A 17832-nucleotide genomic window follows, 5' to 3' on the forward strand; every position below is an offset into this window, starting at 1 on the left:
ACGTATATCTTGGAATAAGAATAAAAGAGAATTGAATAGAAAGTAATAGTAATTGTATTGAAACTTGAGGTACAGCAGAGCTCCACACCCTTAATCTATGGTGTGCAGAAACTCCACCGTTGAAAATACATAAGTGAAAGGTTCAGGCATGGCCGAATGGCCAGCCCCCTGAATGATCAAAAGACCGAATGATCAAAGACTAAACAGTCAAAAGATTAAACTGTCAAAAGATGTCTAATACAATAGTAAATTATCCTATTTATACTAGACTAGCTACTAGGGTTTACATGAGTAAGTAATTGATGCATAAATCCACTTCCGGGGCCCACTTAGTGTATGCTTGGGCTGAGCTTAATCTATCCACGAGCTGAGGCTTTTCTTGGAGTTGAACTCCAAGTTATAACGTGTTTTGGGCGTTCAACTCCGGATCATGACGTGTTTCTGGCGTTTAACTCCAGACAGCAGCATGTACTTGGCGTTCAACGCCAATTTACGTCATCAATTCCCGAATAAAGTATGGACTATTATATATTGCTGGAAAGCTCTGGATGTCTACTTTCCAACGCCGTTGAGAGCGCGCTATTTGGAGTTCTGTAGCTCCAGAAAATCCATTTTGAGTGCAGGGAGGTCAGATTCCAACAGCATCAGCAGTCCTTTTGTCAGCCTTTTTCAGAGTTTTGCTCAAGTTCCTCAATTTCAGCCAGAAATTACCTGAAATTACAGAAAAACACACAAACTCATAGTAAAGTCCAGAAATATGAATTTAACATAAAAACTAATGAAAACATCCCTAAAAGTAGCTTGAACTTACTAAAAACTACCTAAAAACAATGCCAAAAAGCGTATAAATTATCCGCTCATCAGTGAGCCCCCGACAACAAGTCTTGTCTCAAACTTCCGACATCCTGTGTGCAAACTCTCCCCTTATCTCTCCTCAATCTTTCACCCTCCTTAGTGAATTCTTCATGCCTCTTATCACCAACTGGTTGCAACAATTTCTGAAGCTTCAGCTCATCTTGCTGAGCCCTCTGAATCTCCGTCTTAATCGTGCTTGAAATCTGCAATTGGTTTAAACAAGTTCTTCCAGCCACCTCACCAATGTCCAGCTTAAGACCCACAAACTTCTCCACCAACTCCTCTTCCTTGATTCTCACCCAAGCGATTGTTAAAGATTTCTGACCCAACACACCTGTGACCACTTTCGCCTTTTCACGGTGATAACTCAGTTCAAAATCATAATCCTTTAGTAACTCTATCTGTCTTCTCCAACGCATTTTAAGCTCTTTCTGATCAAGAACATACTTGAGACTCTTATGATCAGAAAAGTCCCTAAACCTCACTCTGCACAGGTGGTGCCTCCAAATCTCCAGTGCAAACACAATTGCCGCTAATTCCAGATCATGAGTTGAATAGTTCACCTCATGCGGTCCTAGCTGACGCGATGCGTAAGCCACCACACTCCGGTGTTACATCAACACGCAACTTAAACCCTTCAGAGAAGCGTCATAGTATACTTCGAACGGTTCATGCGGTTCCAACAAGATTAAAACAGGTGCTGAAGTTAACTACTGCTTCAAAGTCTAAAAATTCTCTGCACACTCCGACATCCAAACAAAAGGCGCTTCCTTTCTTGTCAACCTATCCATTGGTAATGCAATCTAGGAAAATCCTTCAATGAATCTCCGGTAATATCCGGCTAAACCCAAAAAGCTTCTGACTTTCGTCACCGTTGTCGATCTTTCTATTTGAATTCCTTTTGGATACATTAAAATTTACAAACCGAAATCACAAGTGAATAAAATCTTAGGACTCACTTTTCCTTTTTTAAATAATGTCATTTGATCAAAAGTTCAAATCCTAGTTTCAAAACCAAATCAGTTAAACCAAAGCTCCAAACCAAATTTAAAAATCACTCTAAATCTTAAATCGGCAAAAATCATAGTTAAAACCCGTAAGGACGTTAGTTGGTATTTCCGTTGCCACTAGTACTGAACCGCACCCATCGCCCACACAGGGAACCGCCAAGACTTCTAGTCATACCTGGTAACCATTCTGGCACACCAACTCGGATCGTTCGTCATCACAAGTCCGAAATCCTCGGCTAACGCTGCTAGAATCCTCCTTTCCCCATAGTTTACTCCCAACACAACTCTACGCCCTTGTAATCCTAACGACGACTTGCAAAAAGATAGAACCAAACTACCTCAAGTCCAGGCAATATAAGACTCAAAGCATACACTTACCTCTTGTCGGAGGATCCGACCCCATCGCCTCACGTGCCTCCAAAGCAAACACACGGCCTAGTTGCTGACTCTTACCCACACCTCGGTTCCTCCCTCTACGGTAGTCCTTAGCAAGGTGCCCTGGTAATCCGCAAGTGTAGCATCGACCATCTCCCTTTGCCATGTGGAACTGAGCGTTGTTGTTCTTTCTGAAATCCCCTTGACCTCACAGATGTTGAGGAGTGTGTTCATTTCTTTTAAAGTTCTGTCCCCTTGGTCTGAGATGATCGTCACGCTCCCTACTTGTATTTCCTCCAGAAGTCTCCTTTGACGAGGCTACCATTTTCGCATATTCTTCAACCACTCTTGTCTTGTTCACCAAATTAAAGAAAATACGAATCTCCATAGGAGCCACAGCAGTCATGATGTCGTCCTTCAAACTCCTTTGATACGTGATACACTTCCAACTCTCATAGGTTTCCGGGGCACCCTGACATGCCCTAGAGAACCTACAAAGTTCCTCAAACTTGCTCGTATAATTTTCCATAGACAAGGAACCTTGCTTCAACTGCATAAGTTCCATCTCCTTTGCTTTCCTTGCATACTCAGGAAAATACTTTTTGTAGAAGGCCGTTTGGAACACATCCCAAGGAACATCTGCATTCTAGAGCTGTAGCAAGCGGCATTCTGCCTGCCACCAATGCTGGGCCTCTTCTTGAAGTTAGTAAGTAGCAAACTCTACGTATTGGTTATGCGGGATATGCTGTGCTTGCAGTGCGCGTTCCATAGCTTGGAACCAGTTATCCGCTTCCGTGGGATTAGTTGAACCTCGAAAACTCAGAGGATGAACCTTGAGAAAGGTCGCCAAGGTCATCGGAGCACCTCCCGTGTTATCTCTGTTTCCTCCCGCATTCTCATTCGCATTTCCTTCACCATTTCCATTTTCATTTCTGGCCGGTTGGCCTAACTTCTGCACAGCTTGCAGAGTCGCAGTAGCGGTAGCCCCTATGATGTTTGCAAGATTCGCCATTGCCGCCATGAACTCGGCATGGTTATCGGCCAGTCGCTCATTCCTACTTTCTCTTCGTGAATTTGTACGACCTCATCCGCGAGTAGCCATTAGGGTTCTTTTCTACACCAAATATTTGATATCAAGGTGATCAGTCTCAATATCAAAAGCCTAATGCTTTATTTACCCCAAACAGGCACTCACAAACAAGCATGCTATGAAATATCAAGTAGATAACCTAATAGCATCAAAGAAAAGACACACAGAGTATGCAATGAAGCACAATCGATCCATCCATCAGGCTCACGAGGAGGAACCATTCTGATACCACTAAATGTAACACCCCAATTACCCTAAGTCTTACCTCTAGTCGTTAATTAGAAGCCGTAAAGCACTCTCTTCCTCCTCTCCTCTCTTCAAAACCGCGGCTCTCTCATCAAAGTGGGAGAGAATGGGCTGAAATGCTCATTAAATGAGCTTATTATATATGCTGGACCTTGGGCCCGGTTTGGGCCCGGTCCATCCCGTTAGCATTTTTGGTCCGTTTGGCCTACTTTTGACCAAAACCTTTAAGATTAGTATCCGATTTTCGATTCTAAATTATTTTTATCCTTTCAAAACAATAAATCACTTTTTAAAATATTATTTTCCAAAATACGCGGTATTAGACAATCTAGAGCCGGTACTGCCAGCTTAAGCACTAGTACGCATTTTTTCAAAAATCTTTTTGAAAAGGTACATTTTCCAACTCAAAAAAATTCACTGAAATCAAATTTTACATTTTTATTTTCAAATTAAAACTTCTAAATTTTTAATCTATTTCGGGCACTAAAATTATTTTATTGAAACGGTTTTACGTGAAAATGCGGGTTCTTACAAGATATCCTTAACCAAATAAAAATGATTTAATTAAAAGAATAAATAAGGCTACTGTATTTTCTAAATTTGATTTAAAATCCGGATACTATTAAATATCAGTAAAAGAAGAAGAGCGATATAAAACAGCTTTTATATTACCCTTTGGACATTATGATTGGAATGTAATGCCCCAAGGATTAAAAAAGGCATCAAGTGAATTTATTATCTATATCTTTTATTCATATCTAAATTTTACCATAGTCTACTTAGACAATGTTCTTGTATACTCTAAAGAAATAAACCAACATATTCAACACCTAGAAAAATTTATTAATGTTATAAAAGAAAATGGCCTTGTCCTATCTGAAAAGAGAATAAAAATATTTATAATAAAAGTAAGATTTCTAGGATATGAAATTTTTTAAGAAACAATTACTCCGATTAAGAGATCTGTTAAATTTGCAGAAAAATTTCCAAATGAAATTATCAACGAGAAACAATTACAAAGATTCTTATAATATCTTAATTATGTAGCCGAATTTCTACGAGGAATAAGAACTTTATGTGAACCTTTATATAAAAGGCTAAGATTCCTCTTTTGACAGAAAACATGTCTAAAATAGTTCAAAAAATTTATATTTAGTAAAAGAAATTCCTTATTTGAGTATACTAGACCCTAAGGCGAGTCTAATAGTAGAAACAGATGCTTTAGAATTAGGGTATGGAGGAATACTAAACTCTTCAAAAGAACAAATAGTTAAATATCATTCGAGTGTATGAAATTCAGTCTAAAAAAAATTATGCTACCATTAAAAAAGAAATATTAGCCATTGCCCTATGTGTTTCATGTTTTCAAGAAGATTTGTTCAATAAAATCTTTTTAATCAGAACTGATTGCAAAGCAGCCCCAAGTGTATTAAAGAATGATGTTAAAAATTTAGTTTCTAAACAAATATTTGTTAGATGGCAAACTATATTATCATGCTTTGATTTTTCTATTGAGCATATTAAAGAAGAATCAAATGTATTACCCGATTTTCTAACGAGTGAATTTTTGCAAGGTAAAAATGAGAAAGAAACAAGCAAGCAGTGAAGATTATGGTCAACCTCTTGACCAACCAGCAACTTCAATACAAGCTAAACAATTATCTATTAAACCCCTGACGACAGGTTGTTAAAAGTGAAAAATCATCAGCATAAACTAAAAGCTTATATGAGGTTCTTACAGTTAACAGATATACATTATTGTAGCCATCAAATTTGTTTAAAACTAGACCATTATCTGAAGAACATCCTTACCATGAAAAATCAATACCTATAAAAATAATGGCTTTAGAGAATGAGTGATTTAAGATGGATAGAAGAACCCTTTATAAAACGATTTTTTTAAATACTTTTCATTACCCTCCAACAAACATCCAAAAAATCCGAACTTTTTATGAATTTATCTTAGTAGACACAGGATCCATTGAATTAACTCATAATAAAGATTCGATCACAAAAGATATAATATTCTCAAAAATTAAGATTATGAAAGTAATAACATTATCAGAATAGGAATAATCTCCTTTTCATTGTAAAAGTTTTATTAAAAAATTTGAACCACAATACTAATATACTACCCCTACTATGATTATATAGATATCTGGTGAAACGTCTTGTATCTTTCTCAATATATATATGCGCCACGTTTTTATTTTTTCTTTTTTTTTCTTAATGGCTTTGGCCAAAGTGTAACATAATGATTAATGGTGATTTAATGACTAGGTGTCAATCTCTAAAGGTGCTTAAGTTATAAATATTTTAAATGAATAATTATAAAAATTTAATATATTAAAACATAAATAATAATATATGTAGGGTTAAATATATATGAGTTACTAATATAAATGATATTAGTAACTTATGGATAAAAAATAAAAAATACTGATAATTACTTATATCAACAAATATCGAATTTGATAATAATAATAATAATAATAATAATAATAATAATAATAATAATAATAATATTATCTAGGCTCTGTTATAATTATAGCGTGAAAAATAAATTAATAACATATTAATAAAATTATATTATCCTTTATTTTATTTCGAAACTTGGAATTGACTTATCGAAATAGAACTAATTGCTGAAAAAAGTTTTCGAAAAATATCGTATTGACATAAAAATTTGAGTTGTTACAAGTCCAATTTAAATTATTAATATTTTTTTATTATTTTTAAAAATTATATTTTTATATTTATAAATACACATATCTCATTTACACGGTAAACGAGATAATTATAAATATATCTTATTTACATTGTAAATAAGATATATGTATTTTTGAAATTTTATATATCTCGTATACCGTGTAAACGAGATAAGATTATGACGTAATTTTTTAATAATTTTTATAATTATTAGATTCAATAAATAAAATATTTATTTAAATAAAAAATCTATTTTTTTGGTATTTTAACTGAAAAATACATATCCAAAAAATGCTTTTAACAAAGAAAACGCTAATTAATAAGGCGTTTATTATATAAGAGGTGTTGAAGTAGAACACGAATATCGTAATTTTTTTATATTTGATAAAATCTTTAATATTTAATATAATACCAATAGATATTATTAATTTTAAAATTTATAGTTAAATTAAACATCAAAATAAATTTTATTTTAAAAAATTTATAATTTTATAATAATATTATGAACAAAAATATATAACAGATCAATCATATTATATATAAATAAAAATTAGTTATTAAATTATTATTTTATAAAATATATATTAAAAATAAAGTAAACAATATATATTATATACAAATATATTATACCTAATTTAATGATTGATTTTTGGGTAATATAATATTTGACGAGGATAAAATAGATTTTTCAACAAAATTACAAAGTCGATCGATGATCGCATTCTCTTACCGAATCAGGAGCGGACCAGCTTCCACAACGTTTGGGGAGTAAACGATAAGCTAAGGGAGAGGTTCCGGCACTCAGTACTCTTCAGTTGAGCCATGGCATCCTCCTGCTCCTTCTCCTTCCCAAATTCTTCTTCCTTTGTCATGGCACGTGCCCTTTCTCAACCCCTCGCATCATCAATGCCTCTCATTTCTATACCTTCAACAACAAGAACTAGAAGCACCTTGAGGCATCTCGTTTGTGCTTGCCATGGCCAGAAGAACGCATTGGAATATAGGAAGCTTGGTGACTCTGACCTCAACATCAGTGAAATCACTCTTGGAACTGTAAAATTTTATTATTTATGGTTTCTCATTCAAATTCTGAATTTTTGCACAAATGAAGAGGACTTGTTTCATATTCTTTTTCTTTTTCAATTTTGAATTCTGCATTGTGTGATAGTTGATGATTGATTGGTGCAATTGTTTTAGATGACGTTTGGGGAGCAGAACACAGAGAAAGAATCTCATGGCATTCTCAGTTATGCATTTGAGAATGGCATTAATGCTTTGGATACTGCTGAGGCGGTAATTCTTCAAATCATAAAATTGCATTGCTTCCATTTCCATTTGAAAAATTGAAAATTCTGTGCTTACTGCTTAGTTTCAATATGATCGACATGCTTCATATGATGTTTTCGTTTTTGTTTTCTTTATTCCCATTAGACACAAAAGGTTCACTATTTTATAGCAAATTGTGATAGCTAACTCTTCCAAGTCATAGGTGGTTTAGAAATACACACTTTTGTCCTCATTCTAAGAGAATTTTTTATTGCTGTAGTTTGATTTTGAACTTAAGACTATTATTTGATCTTCTTTCTGCCACTGATGCATATAGTGTTTGGCTCTCTGTATTAAAGAGTACTTGGTCACAGTGGAAGTGGATTGCAACCTAATGCCAGGCAATTTATGTATGCAAATTGTTATTCTAAAGCTTTCAATGCTAATGTCGTAACTTTTGGAAGGGATTTTGCCCAAACACCCCCACTGAGTGAGCAATTGGCCACAGACCAAACTCTTAGCTGTTTGTTGTAGCTTCTTTGATTCTTGTATTGTATTATCTCTCAATATAGAAACTACATGTACTTAATTATCTCTTGGTGGAACCATAGTTATCCTCTTATTGGAGACAACCCTAATCAACCATTGGAGATTGTATAAGGTGCATGGGTTTGCCCGAAGCATTACTTCGTACCCAGGACTTGAATCTGAATTCTACTCCAACCAACCATTTATCAGTTGAACACTTGAACTAAATTATTTTGAATCAGTATAGTCACTTTTCATTTTTGTAATGGATTTTCTCGGTTTAGCCAACAATTCTATAATGATTAATGAACCTCTCTTTCATCATATCTGGTACTTTGTGCTCAACATGCCATATGGAATTACCTAGTAAGCCTTACACTGCTGATGAAGTTGCTTTTTCTCTCAAACTGTTATCATATTATTGCATTATTATTCACCATTTTACACCATTTGTTGACTAATGTATTGACAATAGCCTTCAAAACTGTTCTTTTTCATTTTCATAAGTTGTTTCTTGTCCCTAACAATTAACAGCAATGTTCCTATGATACACTTCAGTTTCATCTTATGCTGGTATTATGTTGTCAGATGTATTGACAATTAGGTATTGATTTACAGTATCCAATTCCAATGAAGAAAGAGACACAGGGAAGAACTGATCTGTATATTGCTAGTTGGCTGAAGTCTCAATCTCGTGACAAGGTATTGGATGCGTGTTTTATTCTTATTTCTTATTTTAAGAAAGAGAGTAACTGACAATTGGAAGGAAAAATAGAAAAAGAAAAAGAAAGTAAGTATTAGTGCTTGGTTACTTTCATTGAAAAACTATTAAGGTTATACAGTTTTTAAATACTAATTGTCGTTTCTGTTTGCCTGAGGGATTTTCAACAAGTTATTCTTTGCATTCTGTAAAGGTGCTTATTAAACTAAAGTTGAATTTTGGGGAAATTTCCCCTGTATAACATATTGACCTTGTTTAAGATTGAGATTCACTTTTATCTGTATTTCCGAAGAATTTTGCCATGTTCCTTATTTAACTAGGATTGTATACCACTTTTCTCGACAGATTATTTTAGCAACAAAAGTATGTGGTTATTCCGAGAGGTCAAGTTACCTACGTGACAATGCAAAAGTTTTGCGGGTAGATGCTGCAAATATAAAGGAAAGTGTAGAGAAAAGTCTTAAGCGCCTTGGCACTGATTATATTGATCTGTTACAAATTCACTGGTGAGTCTACAGAGTTTAAACATCCATGTATTGCCTTTTTTTTCTGCATTATTTTATGGGTGAAAACTGAAGTATTTGGCATTAGTTTTTGGTTTAATTATTCTGTCGGTTCCTATAGTTTCACTGAATTTTTAATTAGATCCCTATATTTTTTTTTTTTTATTGAGTCTCTATACCATATTAGATTTTGTAATTAAGTCTCTGCTGTGACAAAAACGTTGGAATTAACAGAATATTCTGTAAACAAAACGAATATACCTAATATTTGACTGAATATTTTGTATAGTTTAACAGAATATTCCGTTAATTGCAATGCTTTCGGTAGGGACTTAATTACAAAATCTAATATGGTATAAGGACCCAATTGAAAAGAAAAAATGTATAGGGACCGACAAAGTAATTAAACCTTAGTTTTTTTATCATTAAGGATAAATTTCCTAGGCATCTGCGAGTGTATGAGAAGGGACTGAGGGGCCACTATAGTCCCGTGCATTTTCCTTCTGTTTAGTTAATTCTCATCTTCATCAGTATGCTGAGATTCAGCTTCACTGCGTGTTAATAATACATATACTCCTACCCTTCTATTATTCTGTGTGTGTGGTTCCTAACAGAATGTGGTAAATGTATTATTCAACATGTGTGAACTGTTCCTTGTAAAAATCCGGGAACTTAGAACTCATACAGTTTTTGGAATCTTAAGACATAATATTTGTTGAACTAAGCATGTAACAGTCCACCACCTAAAGGTATAACGTGTAGCCAGATGCAAATTTGTTTACTATCGTTGAATTGCATCAAACTTAATTGTCAACACCCATTATAGGCACCCTGCTCAGAATGTTAAGCACATAAAATATAGTCAATACATGAGGCTGGATTTGTGTTGAACAGACAGTTGCACTTGACCTTGGTTATTAGTAGAAATTGCAGTATTAATATAATGATTTTGCTATACTATACTCGTTATATTATTAAGACTATTGTCTTTTCTATCCTTATCAATATGCATAGTATGTAACTGGTTCACATGCCATTTATCCACTAAAAATAAACTGGTATGGAAAATCAAAGCAATGTATTCAATTCAAGAATAACTGAAGATCGACCTGATAAAAGAAGCTGAAACTACAAGATATATAGAGGGTATTTGAGGGACATGCAACTCTCCTATTCCCTTCCTACTGAGTGTTTAACTGCCTCACTCTCTTCCCGCCCAACTTTTATATTTTAGCTAATTACTACCTAATCAAATGCCTGATCTGTGTCACTTTCATCCTTTCTTAGTTTCTAGTTATATTATTTAGGCACATAGTCTTGTTGGGGTAAGGTTGGATGCATATGCCTTTCTGAGGTCCAAGCTTGTGGGAGTCTTTTGCAATGCGGTGCCTCTTTTTTCAATTACAAAAAATGTTTACTAGATGCAGCCAGTCATGAGGAAAATGTTATCCTGTTTGCCTCTTTAGTCATAAAGCTGAACTATAATCTGTTTGAGCTATTGTTTTTTGAATAACTTTTTCTCTGTTTTATTTTAGGCCAGATCGCTATGTTCCACTGTTTGGTGCTTATTCCTATGATCCTTCACAATGGAGGCTGAGTGTCCCGTTCGTTGAACAGTTGCAAGCTTTTCAAGAACTTATCAATGAAGGAAAGGTAATTGAGTTCTATCATTTTACTGTATGGTCCTATGAATGCTAGTTGTGCCTTACAGGTGGTGGAACTTCTTTTTATTTTTCACTCTTTTTTTTTCGTAGGTTCAAACTGATATTGTAATTTTCTTTGCTTAATTTTAGTGCCATATTTGTTGGAGAAAAGGTACTGTTACATGGACTAGTTTTTTGGGTAATCAAATCCAACCAAATTGGTTAAATAACTTATTGGCACAACAAAATCACCCACACAAACGTGCACGTAAAATCACACTTTTTTTCTGCTGATATTGTTGCTTCTTCTTGCTCTGCTATTGTGTCTTTTTTTTTCCTTTATTTTTTATTTTTTAGTTTCTTCTTTTTCTTCTCTTTTTCATGTTTTACGATTGATGCAAAATAATTTCTGTCTTTTTTATATTTTTTCTTCAAAAATGGAAGATTTTACTTAAACAATAAGTTTTTAAGTTGAATTATACATAAACATAACAAAGAAAAACAAAAAATTTATTTTGAATTGTGTTGATGCTTTAGTTAAAGGATAAAGAAGAATAACACAAAAATTTTAGTTAAAAACACATAAACTTTAGTTGAATAACACTAAAATGTAAATTGAATTGTGCAAATATTTTAGTTGAATAACACATAAATACAACTTGAATAACACAAATTAATTTCTGTAGTTATTACCACAAAATTTTTGTGTTTATTGTTAATAAATTTATGTGTTGTCTTTCTATGTTTCTCTTCAAAGAGTTGTATTTACCTTCAAAAAATTTGTGTGTCTATAATCACAGAATTTGTGTGTTTATCATCAATAAATTTCTGTGTTTTCTTCATTTGTTTCTCTTTAGAATGTTGTGTTTAACTTCAAAAAATTTATGTCTTTATTGTCGTTAAATTTATGTGCATTCTTACAATATATTTTTGTTATGTTTCTCTTTAAAAAGTTGTGTTTACATTTAAAATTTTTTGTATTTATCATTAATAAATTTCTGTATTTTCTTCCTATGTTTATCTTCAAAAAGTTTTTTACCTTCAAAAGTATCCGTGATCATGATAACCAAATTTCTATGTTTATCAACAATAAGCTTCTGTGTTTTCTTTGTTTGTTTCTCTTTAAAAGCTTGTGTATTTACTTTAGAAAAGCCTGTTTTTATCATAACAAATTTATGCGTTTTACCTTTTCTTCAAAAAAGTTGTTTCCTTTAAAAAAAATTCTTTGTTTATCGTCAAATTTTTTTCTGCTTTTTCTCAATAAATTTCTTTCTTTTCTTCCTATATTTCTCTTCAAAAATTTGTGTTTACGTTAAAAAAAATTCTGTATTTATCACACAATTTCTGTCATCAATAAATTTTTATATTTTCTTCCTTTGTTTCTATTCAAAATGTTGTGTTTACCTTAAAAATTGGTGTTTATGAGCATAAAATTTCTCCGTTTTCTCTCAATACCTTAAAATTTTTTCGTATGTTTATCATCACCAAAATTCTGTGTTTATCGTTAATAAATTTGTGTTTTCTTTGTGTGTTTCTCTTAAAGATATTGTGTATTTACTTAAACTTCAAAATATTTCATTGTTTAACATAACAAAATTTCTTTGTTTTTCTTCAATAAATTTGTGTTTTCTTTCTATTTTCCATTCAAAAAGTTGTGTTGACCTTAAAAAAATGTGTTCCACAAACTTTCCGTGCTTATGATCCATAAATTTCTGTTTCTTCCTGTATTTCTCTTCTCTTCAAAAAGTTTGTTTATCGTCAATATCTTTCTCTTTAAAAGATTGTGTTTTCCTTCAAAATATTTTTGTGTTTATCGTTGTAAAATTTCTGTAAATTTCTTCAATATATTTCTATATTTTCTTTCTATGTGTCTCTTCAAAATGTTACGTTTAACTTTTAAAAATTTATTTGTTTATCATCACCACATTTCTGTGTTTTGTTTAATGAATTTCTGTGTTTTGTCACATGCATTTTTTCTTTTTCTTTTCTTTTTTCTTCTTATTCTTTATAAAATTTTTAAAAATACACAAAGAATCAAATAGACAAGGAAGATACATAAGGAAAATGAGAAAAATAGAAGAATAGAAGAGAAGTATAAGAAGACGACTGTTACAAAATTGAATTGGTCGCCCAATATCTTTTATATAAAAAATCATTTTTAGTTGGATGATGGGTGGAACGGCTGTAACACATACTTCCGTTGCTACTTTCTTGTGCTGTCACTGTGTGGCACATGGCACATATTCTAGGGGATGACAAGTTCCTAAATGAAGATGAACTATAATAACCAATATGGGATTCACTACCTCTACTCTTTCCTTTTCTGTATACCATGTGCTGATTCTATTGTAAAATTCTTACATTGATCATGATACCATGTCCATTTTCTCATGCTTGTTTTTGGGATTCAGAGACTTTTGTATGGTTTAGGTACGCTACATAGGTGTATCTAACGAGACTTCTTATGGAGTGATGGAGTTTGTACATGCAGCTAAAGTTGAAGGACTTCCCAAGATTGTTAGTATTCAAAACAGCTATAGCTTCCTCGCTAGATTGCGGTTTGAAAGTAAGTGTCTCACGGGCAGAACTCATTTTACTTAATATTATCATGCTTTGTGAAGCAAAGCTGCTACTCTTTTGTTCTGATGATTTGAAACTTGTGTCAAATTGCTTTGTTAAATTTTATTGTACAACTCATAGCAAATTCAGAAATAAATAATGCATTCTTGCTAAACATTCCGAAATGAAAGTAATGTTTGCATCTGAATTTTTGAACAGCTGTTTGCTCTTGTTAACAGTTGTATATGTTACATTATATATAGTACCTTCGTTACCTTGACTCTTTCTACTTTGGGGAAAATTCCTGCCAAGGATTTCTTCTCTATTCATGGTCCTTAGAAATTTGGCTGCTTTTAACTCAACAAAGGTTAGAGTGATAGAGAGGCAAGTGATTTTATTTCGATTCTCTCTAAGTCCTTACACGAGTTTGGAATCTGGATTCTAAGTTCTTCTCGGTTGTTCTCTGTCAATCCCTGTTTCAGCATTTATTCCGTTTCAGCACCATTATAGATTCATCTGGCCAACTTACCTGGAAATCTGAAACTTGATCTTGCCCTCACATTACTGTTTTTCCCATCATGTTACCACATTCTATACTGGCATATTAACAGCACAACTATACATGTTTGCGGTACAGCCATTTTTCTTCCGTTAATACCTTTTCAGAACTTTCTATAAGCACTGGCTATGCCTTCTATTTTATAGCAGCAATTTTTTTATGTTTGTTTAAATACATTTGGGTAAAGCTGCTTAAATTATATGGCTATTTATTAACTTTGCTGTTATACGGTGCATTTAGCTGGTGCAGACTGCAAAGGCACACATCTTTAAAGGATTTCGATTGGCCTATATATTATGTCCTTTGAATCTCTCTGGTGTTCGGCTCGTGATTGTTTTGAGAATATCGCGTCAGCATTGGTTTATTTATATGTCTTGATTGCAGTTCCGAGAATTAGTAATATATCTCAATATAATTCAGAAATTATTCTTTACGTCACATTACTTAATGCTCAAATTGGGACCTACACAGCATTCTATGGTTCAGTTTTCATTTTTCAAATTTTAACCTTCAGGTTCTTTGTTGGTTTTATTTATTGCAGTTGATCTTGTGGAAGTTTGCCATCCAAACAACTGTAACATTGGGTTGCTATCCTACTCCCCACTTGGAGGTGGATCACTCACTGGAAAATATATAGATATAAATTCTGAAGCTGCAAAAAAGGGAAGGTTGAACCTCTTCCCTGGCTATATGGAAAGATATAACAAATCAATTGCACGGGTATGCCAGAATGCTAGTTCTTGTATTTAATTTACATTTCATAGCACAGTAAAAGCCACCACTTAAGGATTTTCGTTTCTCTTTTATTTAGATAAATTTATGAGATTCAGAGCAGCTTGTTGACAGTAAAGTTTAAGGTAGGGGAAGTTTGTTTTAGGATTTAAAGAGTATCTCATCTGAATTCTTTAGGGAGCTCATTAAGTTTAAAAGAATATTCTATCATTTTAAAAAGGTTTAGTTAGGTTCAACATTGATCAATCCACTAAGGTTAGGGTCATGCCGCTAAACTCAAACGACCGTTCATAGTAGCTGGGAGGAATTTTTTTTTTTCCGTCTATAACCACATCAAAATTCAAGACAATAACTCAGAGTATCTAGGAGGACTTGAACCTCTGTTATTGTAGGATGCTTTCTTTAGCTTTTTTTTTTTAATAACCTCAAAATTAAATCTTATATAGACATTTTAAAACTTGTATTCATAGATGTCTTAAAAAATGTTTTTTTTTTTTCTACTTACATTTTCTTTCTTCTCTTTTGTTAGAAGAAAGCAATTGAAACAAACTCGGCCTAAACTATTATAGTATTACCAAATGTGCACTTATAAATGAAATATTACGCATACTCGCCTGTTCCTTTGTTTATATGTTTGATGTTGAGCATGTGGCTGAATTTCAGGAAGCAACTGTACAATATCTTGAATTGGCCAAAAGACATGCTCTAACTCCTGTTGAGCTTGCCCTTGGATTCGTAAGAGACCGTCCATTCATGACAAGCTCAATCATTGGTGCTACCTCTCTGGACCAACTCAAAGAAGACATTGATGCTTTCACAAAAACTGAGCGCCCCTTACCAGCAGAAGTTATGGCTGACATTGAAGACATTTTCAAGAGATACAAAGATCCTTCCATTCTGTAATTCATGTATTTATAAATCAGTGCTATTTCTTTGACATATTATTCCCCATTCCTCTCTAATTTTTGTTGTGATTAAAATTAGATCATGACAAATCATGGTGGATTACAAAGACATGATTTAGCACTTTCTTAAGTTTCCTGATGAGCGGATAATTGATGGTGTAGAATTTTACTAATAAAATCTCGTTGCAAGTATAGTTTCTAAACCAATAATTATCCTTTCATACAAAAATTTGGTTGTCACTAAAACAAACCCCAATAAAAATAACTGAAGTATTCAAATCCCGGGTCGTTCTCCTTAGAAATTGCAATAAAGTGTTCTTGTTATTGGTTAGAGGTATGTTTTGGGGTTTTTGGAATAAGGGATAAGAATTGTAAATTGCAAAGGAAATAAACTAATAACTATGAAAGGCTCATGACAAGGTATGAGAACTAGAAGTTCTATCCTAGTTATCCTTATTAATTGTGATGAGAATTGTTCATTGCTCCCACTTAGTTAACCTCTACTATGAAGGAAAGTCAAGTGGATGAATTAACTTGATTCCATAAGTCCTAGCCTAATCCTAAGGAGAGACTAGCTTTAGTGGCATTTAAATCAATTAGTAACTTCTAATTATCAATCAACAAATGAGGTTAATAACTCAAGAATCACTAATTACACAACCAAAGCCAAGAGGAACAAAATCTACCTCATAAGTAAAAGAAGCATTTCAACAAACACATAGAAGGCAATAAAAGTAAACATCACAAATTGCAAGAATTAAAGGAACTACAACTAATCAAGGCAAGAGATCAACAATAAAAAACTAAAGCAAACATAAAAAGGTAAGGAAATCATAAATTGCATTGAAAGGAAAAGGAGATCTACAAAAGAGTGCATCAATAACAAAGTAAAGAATTACAAGAAGTAAATCACTAATCTAGAGAGAGGGAGAGTAGAAGAATAAGAATAGATAAAGGAAAAGTGAATCAAAGCATGAATTAAACCTAGATCTAAAAAATCCTAATTTAGATCTAAACCTAATCCTAATTCTAAAGAGAAAAGAGAGCTTCTCTCTCTAAAAACTAACTCTATAACTAAACTAAAACTAAACTATGACTAATTGTCTCATCCCTCTTCAATCCTTGGGTTAAATAGCATCAGAAATGAGTTGGATTAGGCCCAAAATGTTTCAGAAATCGCTGGCCACGAGTTGCCTTTAGTGAGTCACGTGCAAGCATCAACGCGTACGCGTATGCGTCCCTAAACGCCAGCAACTATAATAAATTTTATATCATCTTGAAGCCCCGGATGTTAGCTTTCCAACGCAACTGGAACCGCCTCATTTGGACCTCTGTAGCTCAAGTTATGATCGATTAAGTGTAAAGAGGTCGGGATTGACAGCTTTGCGATTCCTTTGTTTCTTCATGAGTTCTCCATTTCTACATGCTTTTCCTTCATTCCCTCAATCCAATCTTTGCCTCCTAAACCTAAAATCATTTAAAAAACATATTAAGGCATCTAATGGAATCAAGGTGAATTAAATTTAGCTATTTTAAGACCCAAAAAGCATATTTTCACTCTTAAGCACAATTAAAGGAGAATTTACAAAATCATGCTATTTTAGTGAATAAATGGGAGACAAGTTGACAAAACCCTCTAAATTCAATACAAGATAAACCCTAAAAATGGGATTTATCAATCTCCCCACACTTAAACAATAGCATGTCGTCATGCTAAACCAAGACGGACAAAAAAAGGGGTATGAACATTTATTCAATACAACCTATCTATATGCATCCTATCTAAATGAATGCAACTAAATGCAAAATGATTCTACCTACTTGGTTAAAAATAAATCAATCCTCCAAGACATGCATGCACAAGTAGGGCCAAGATCATATAACGATTCATGAATCCTACCAATTCAAATATCAAAATGAATTTCAAGTAGACTTGCAAGAAGAAAGCTCATGAAAACTGAGAACAAGAAATTGAGCATCGAACCCTCACCAGAAGTGTTTGCACTCTAGTCGCTCGGTGTGTATAGGGTCGATTCTCTCAATTCTCCCCTAATCATGCTTTCCAAGATTTGTTTTTCATCTAATAATCAACAATTATTCAATGCATGCGTACATTCATCATGAGGTCTTT

The 17832-nt window shown here is 33.3% G+C and overlaps 2 protein-coding genes across 2 annotated transcripts; one reads left to right on the top strand and one right to left on the bottom strand.

Annotated features, from left to right (window-relative positions):
• Positions 1-860: 860 nt before the first annotated feature.
• Positions 861-2406, bottom strand: LOC130962887 (uncharacterized). Its single transcript, XM_057889043.1, has 2 exons — positions 2244-2406; positions 861-1387 (listed from the first exon to the last, which is right to left on the bottom strand). The coding sequence occupies exons 1-2, from the start codon at positions 2404-2406 to the stop codon at positions 861-863; spliced, it is 690 nt and encodes a 229-aa protein (XP_057745026.1).
• A 4589-nt stretch (positions 2407-6995) lies between these two features.
• On the top strand, positions 6996-15910 carry LOC130960427 (uncharacterized). The gene is made up of 8 exons (XM_057885822.1): positions 6996-7338; positions 7483-7578; positions 8698-8781; positions 9146-9306; positions 10839-10956; positions 13377-13512; positions 14606-14784; positions 15460-15910. Exons 1-8 carry the CDS (start codon positions 7108-7110, stop codon positions 15697-15699), a joined length of 1245 nt encoding a protein of 414 aa, XP_057741805.1. The 5' UTR covers positions 6996-7107; the 3' UTR covers positions 15700-15910.
• Positions 15911-17832: the final 1922 nt, after the last annotated feature.

The sequence above is a fragment of the Arachis stenosperma genome, chromosome 2, assembly GCF_014773155.1.
Source record: "Arachis stenosperma cultivar V10309 chromosome 2, arast.V10309.gnm1.PFL2, whole genome shotgun sequence".
NCBI classification, from domain to species: domain Eukaryota; kingdom Viridiplantae; phylum Streptophyta; class Magnoliopsida; order Fabales; family Fabaceae; genus Arachis; species Arachis stenosperma.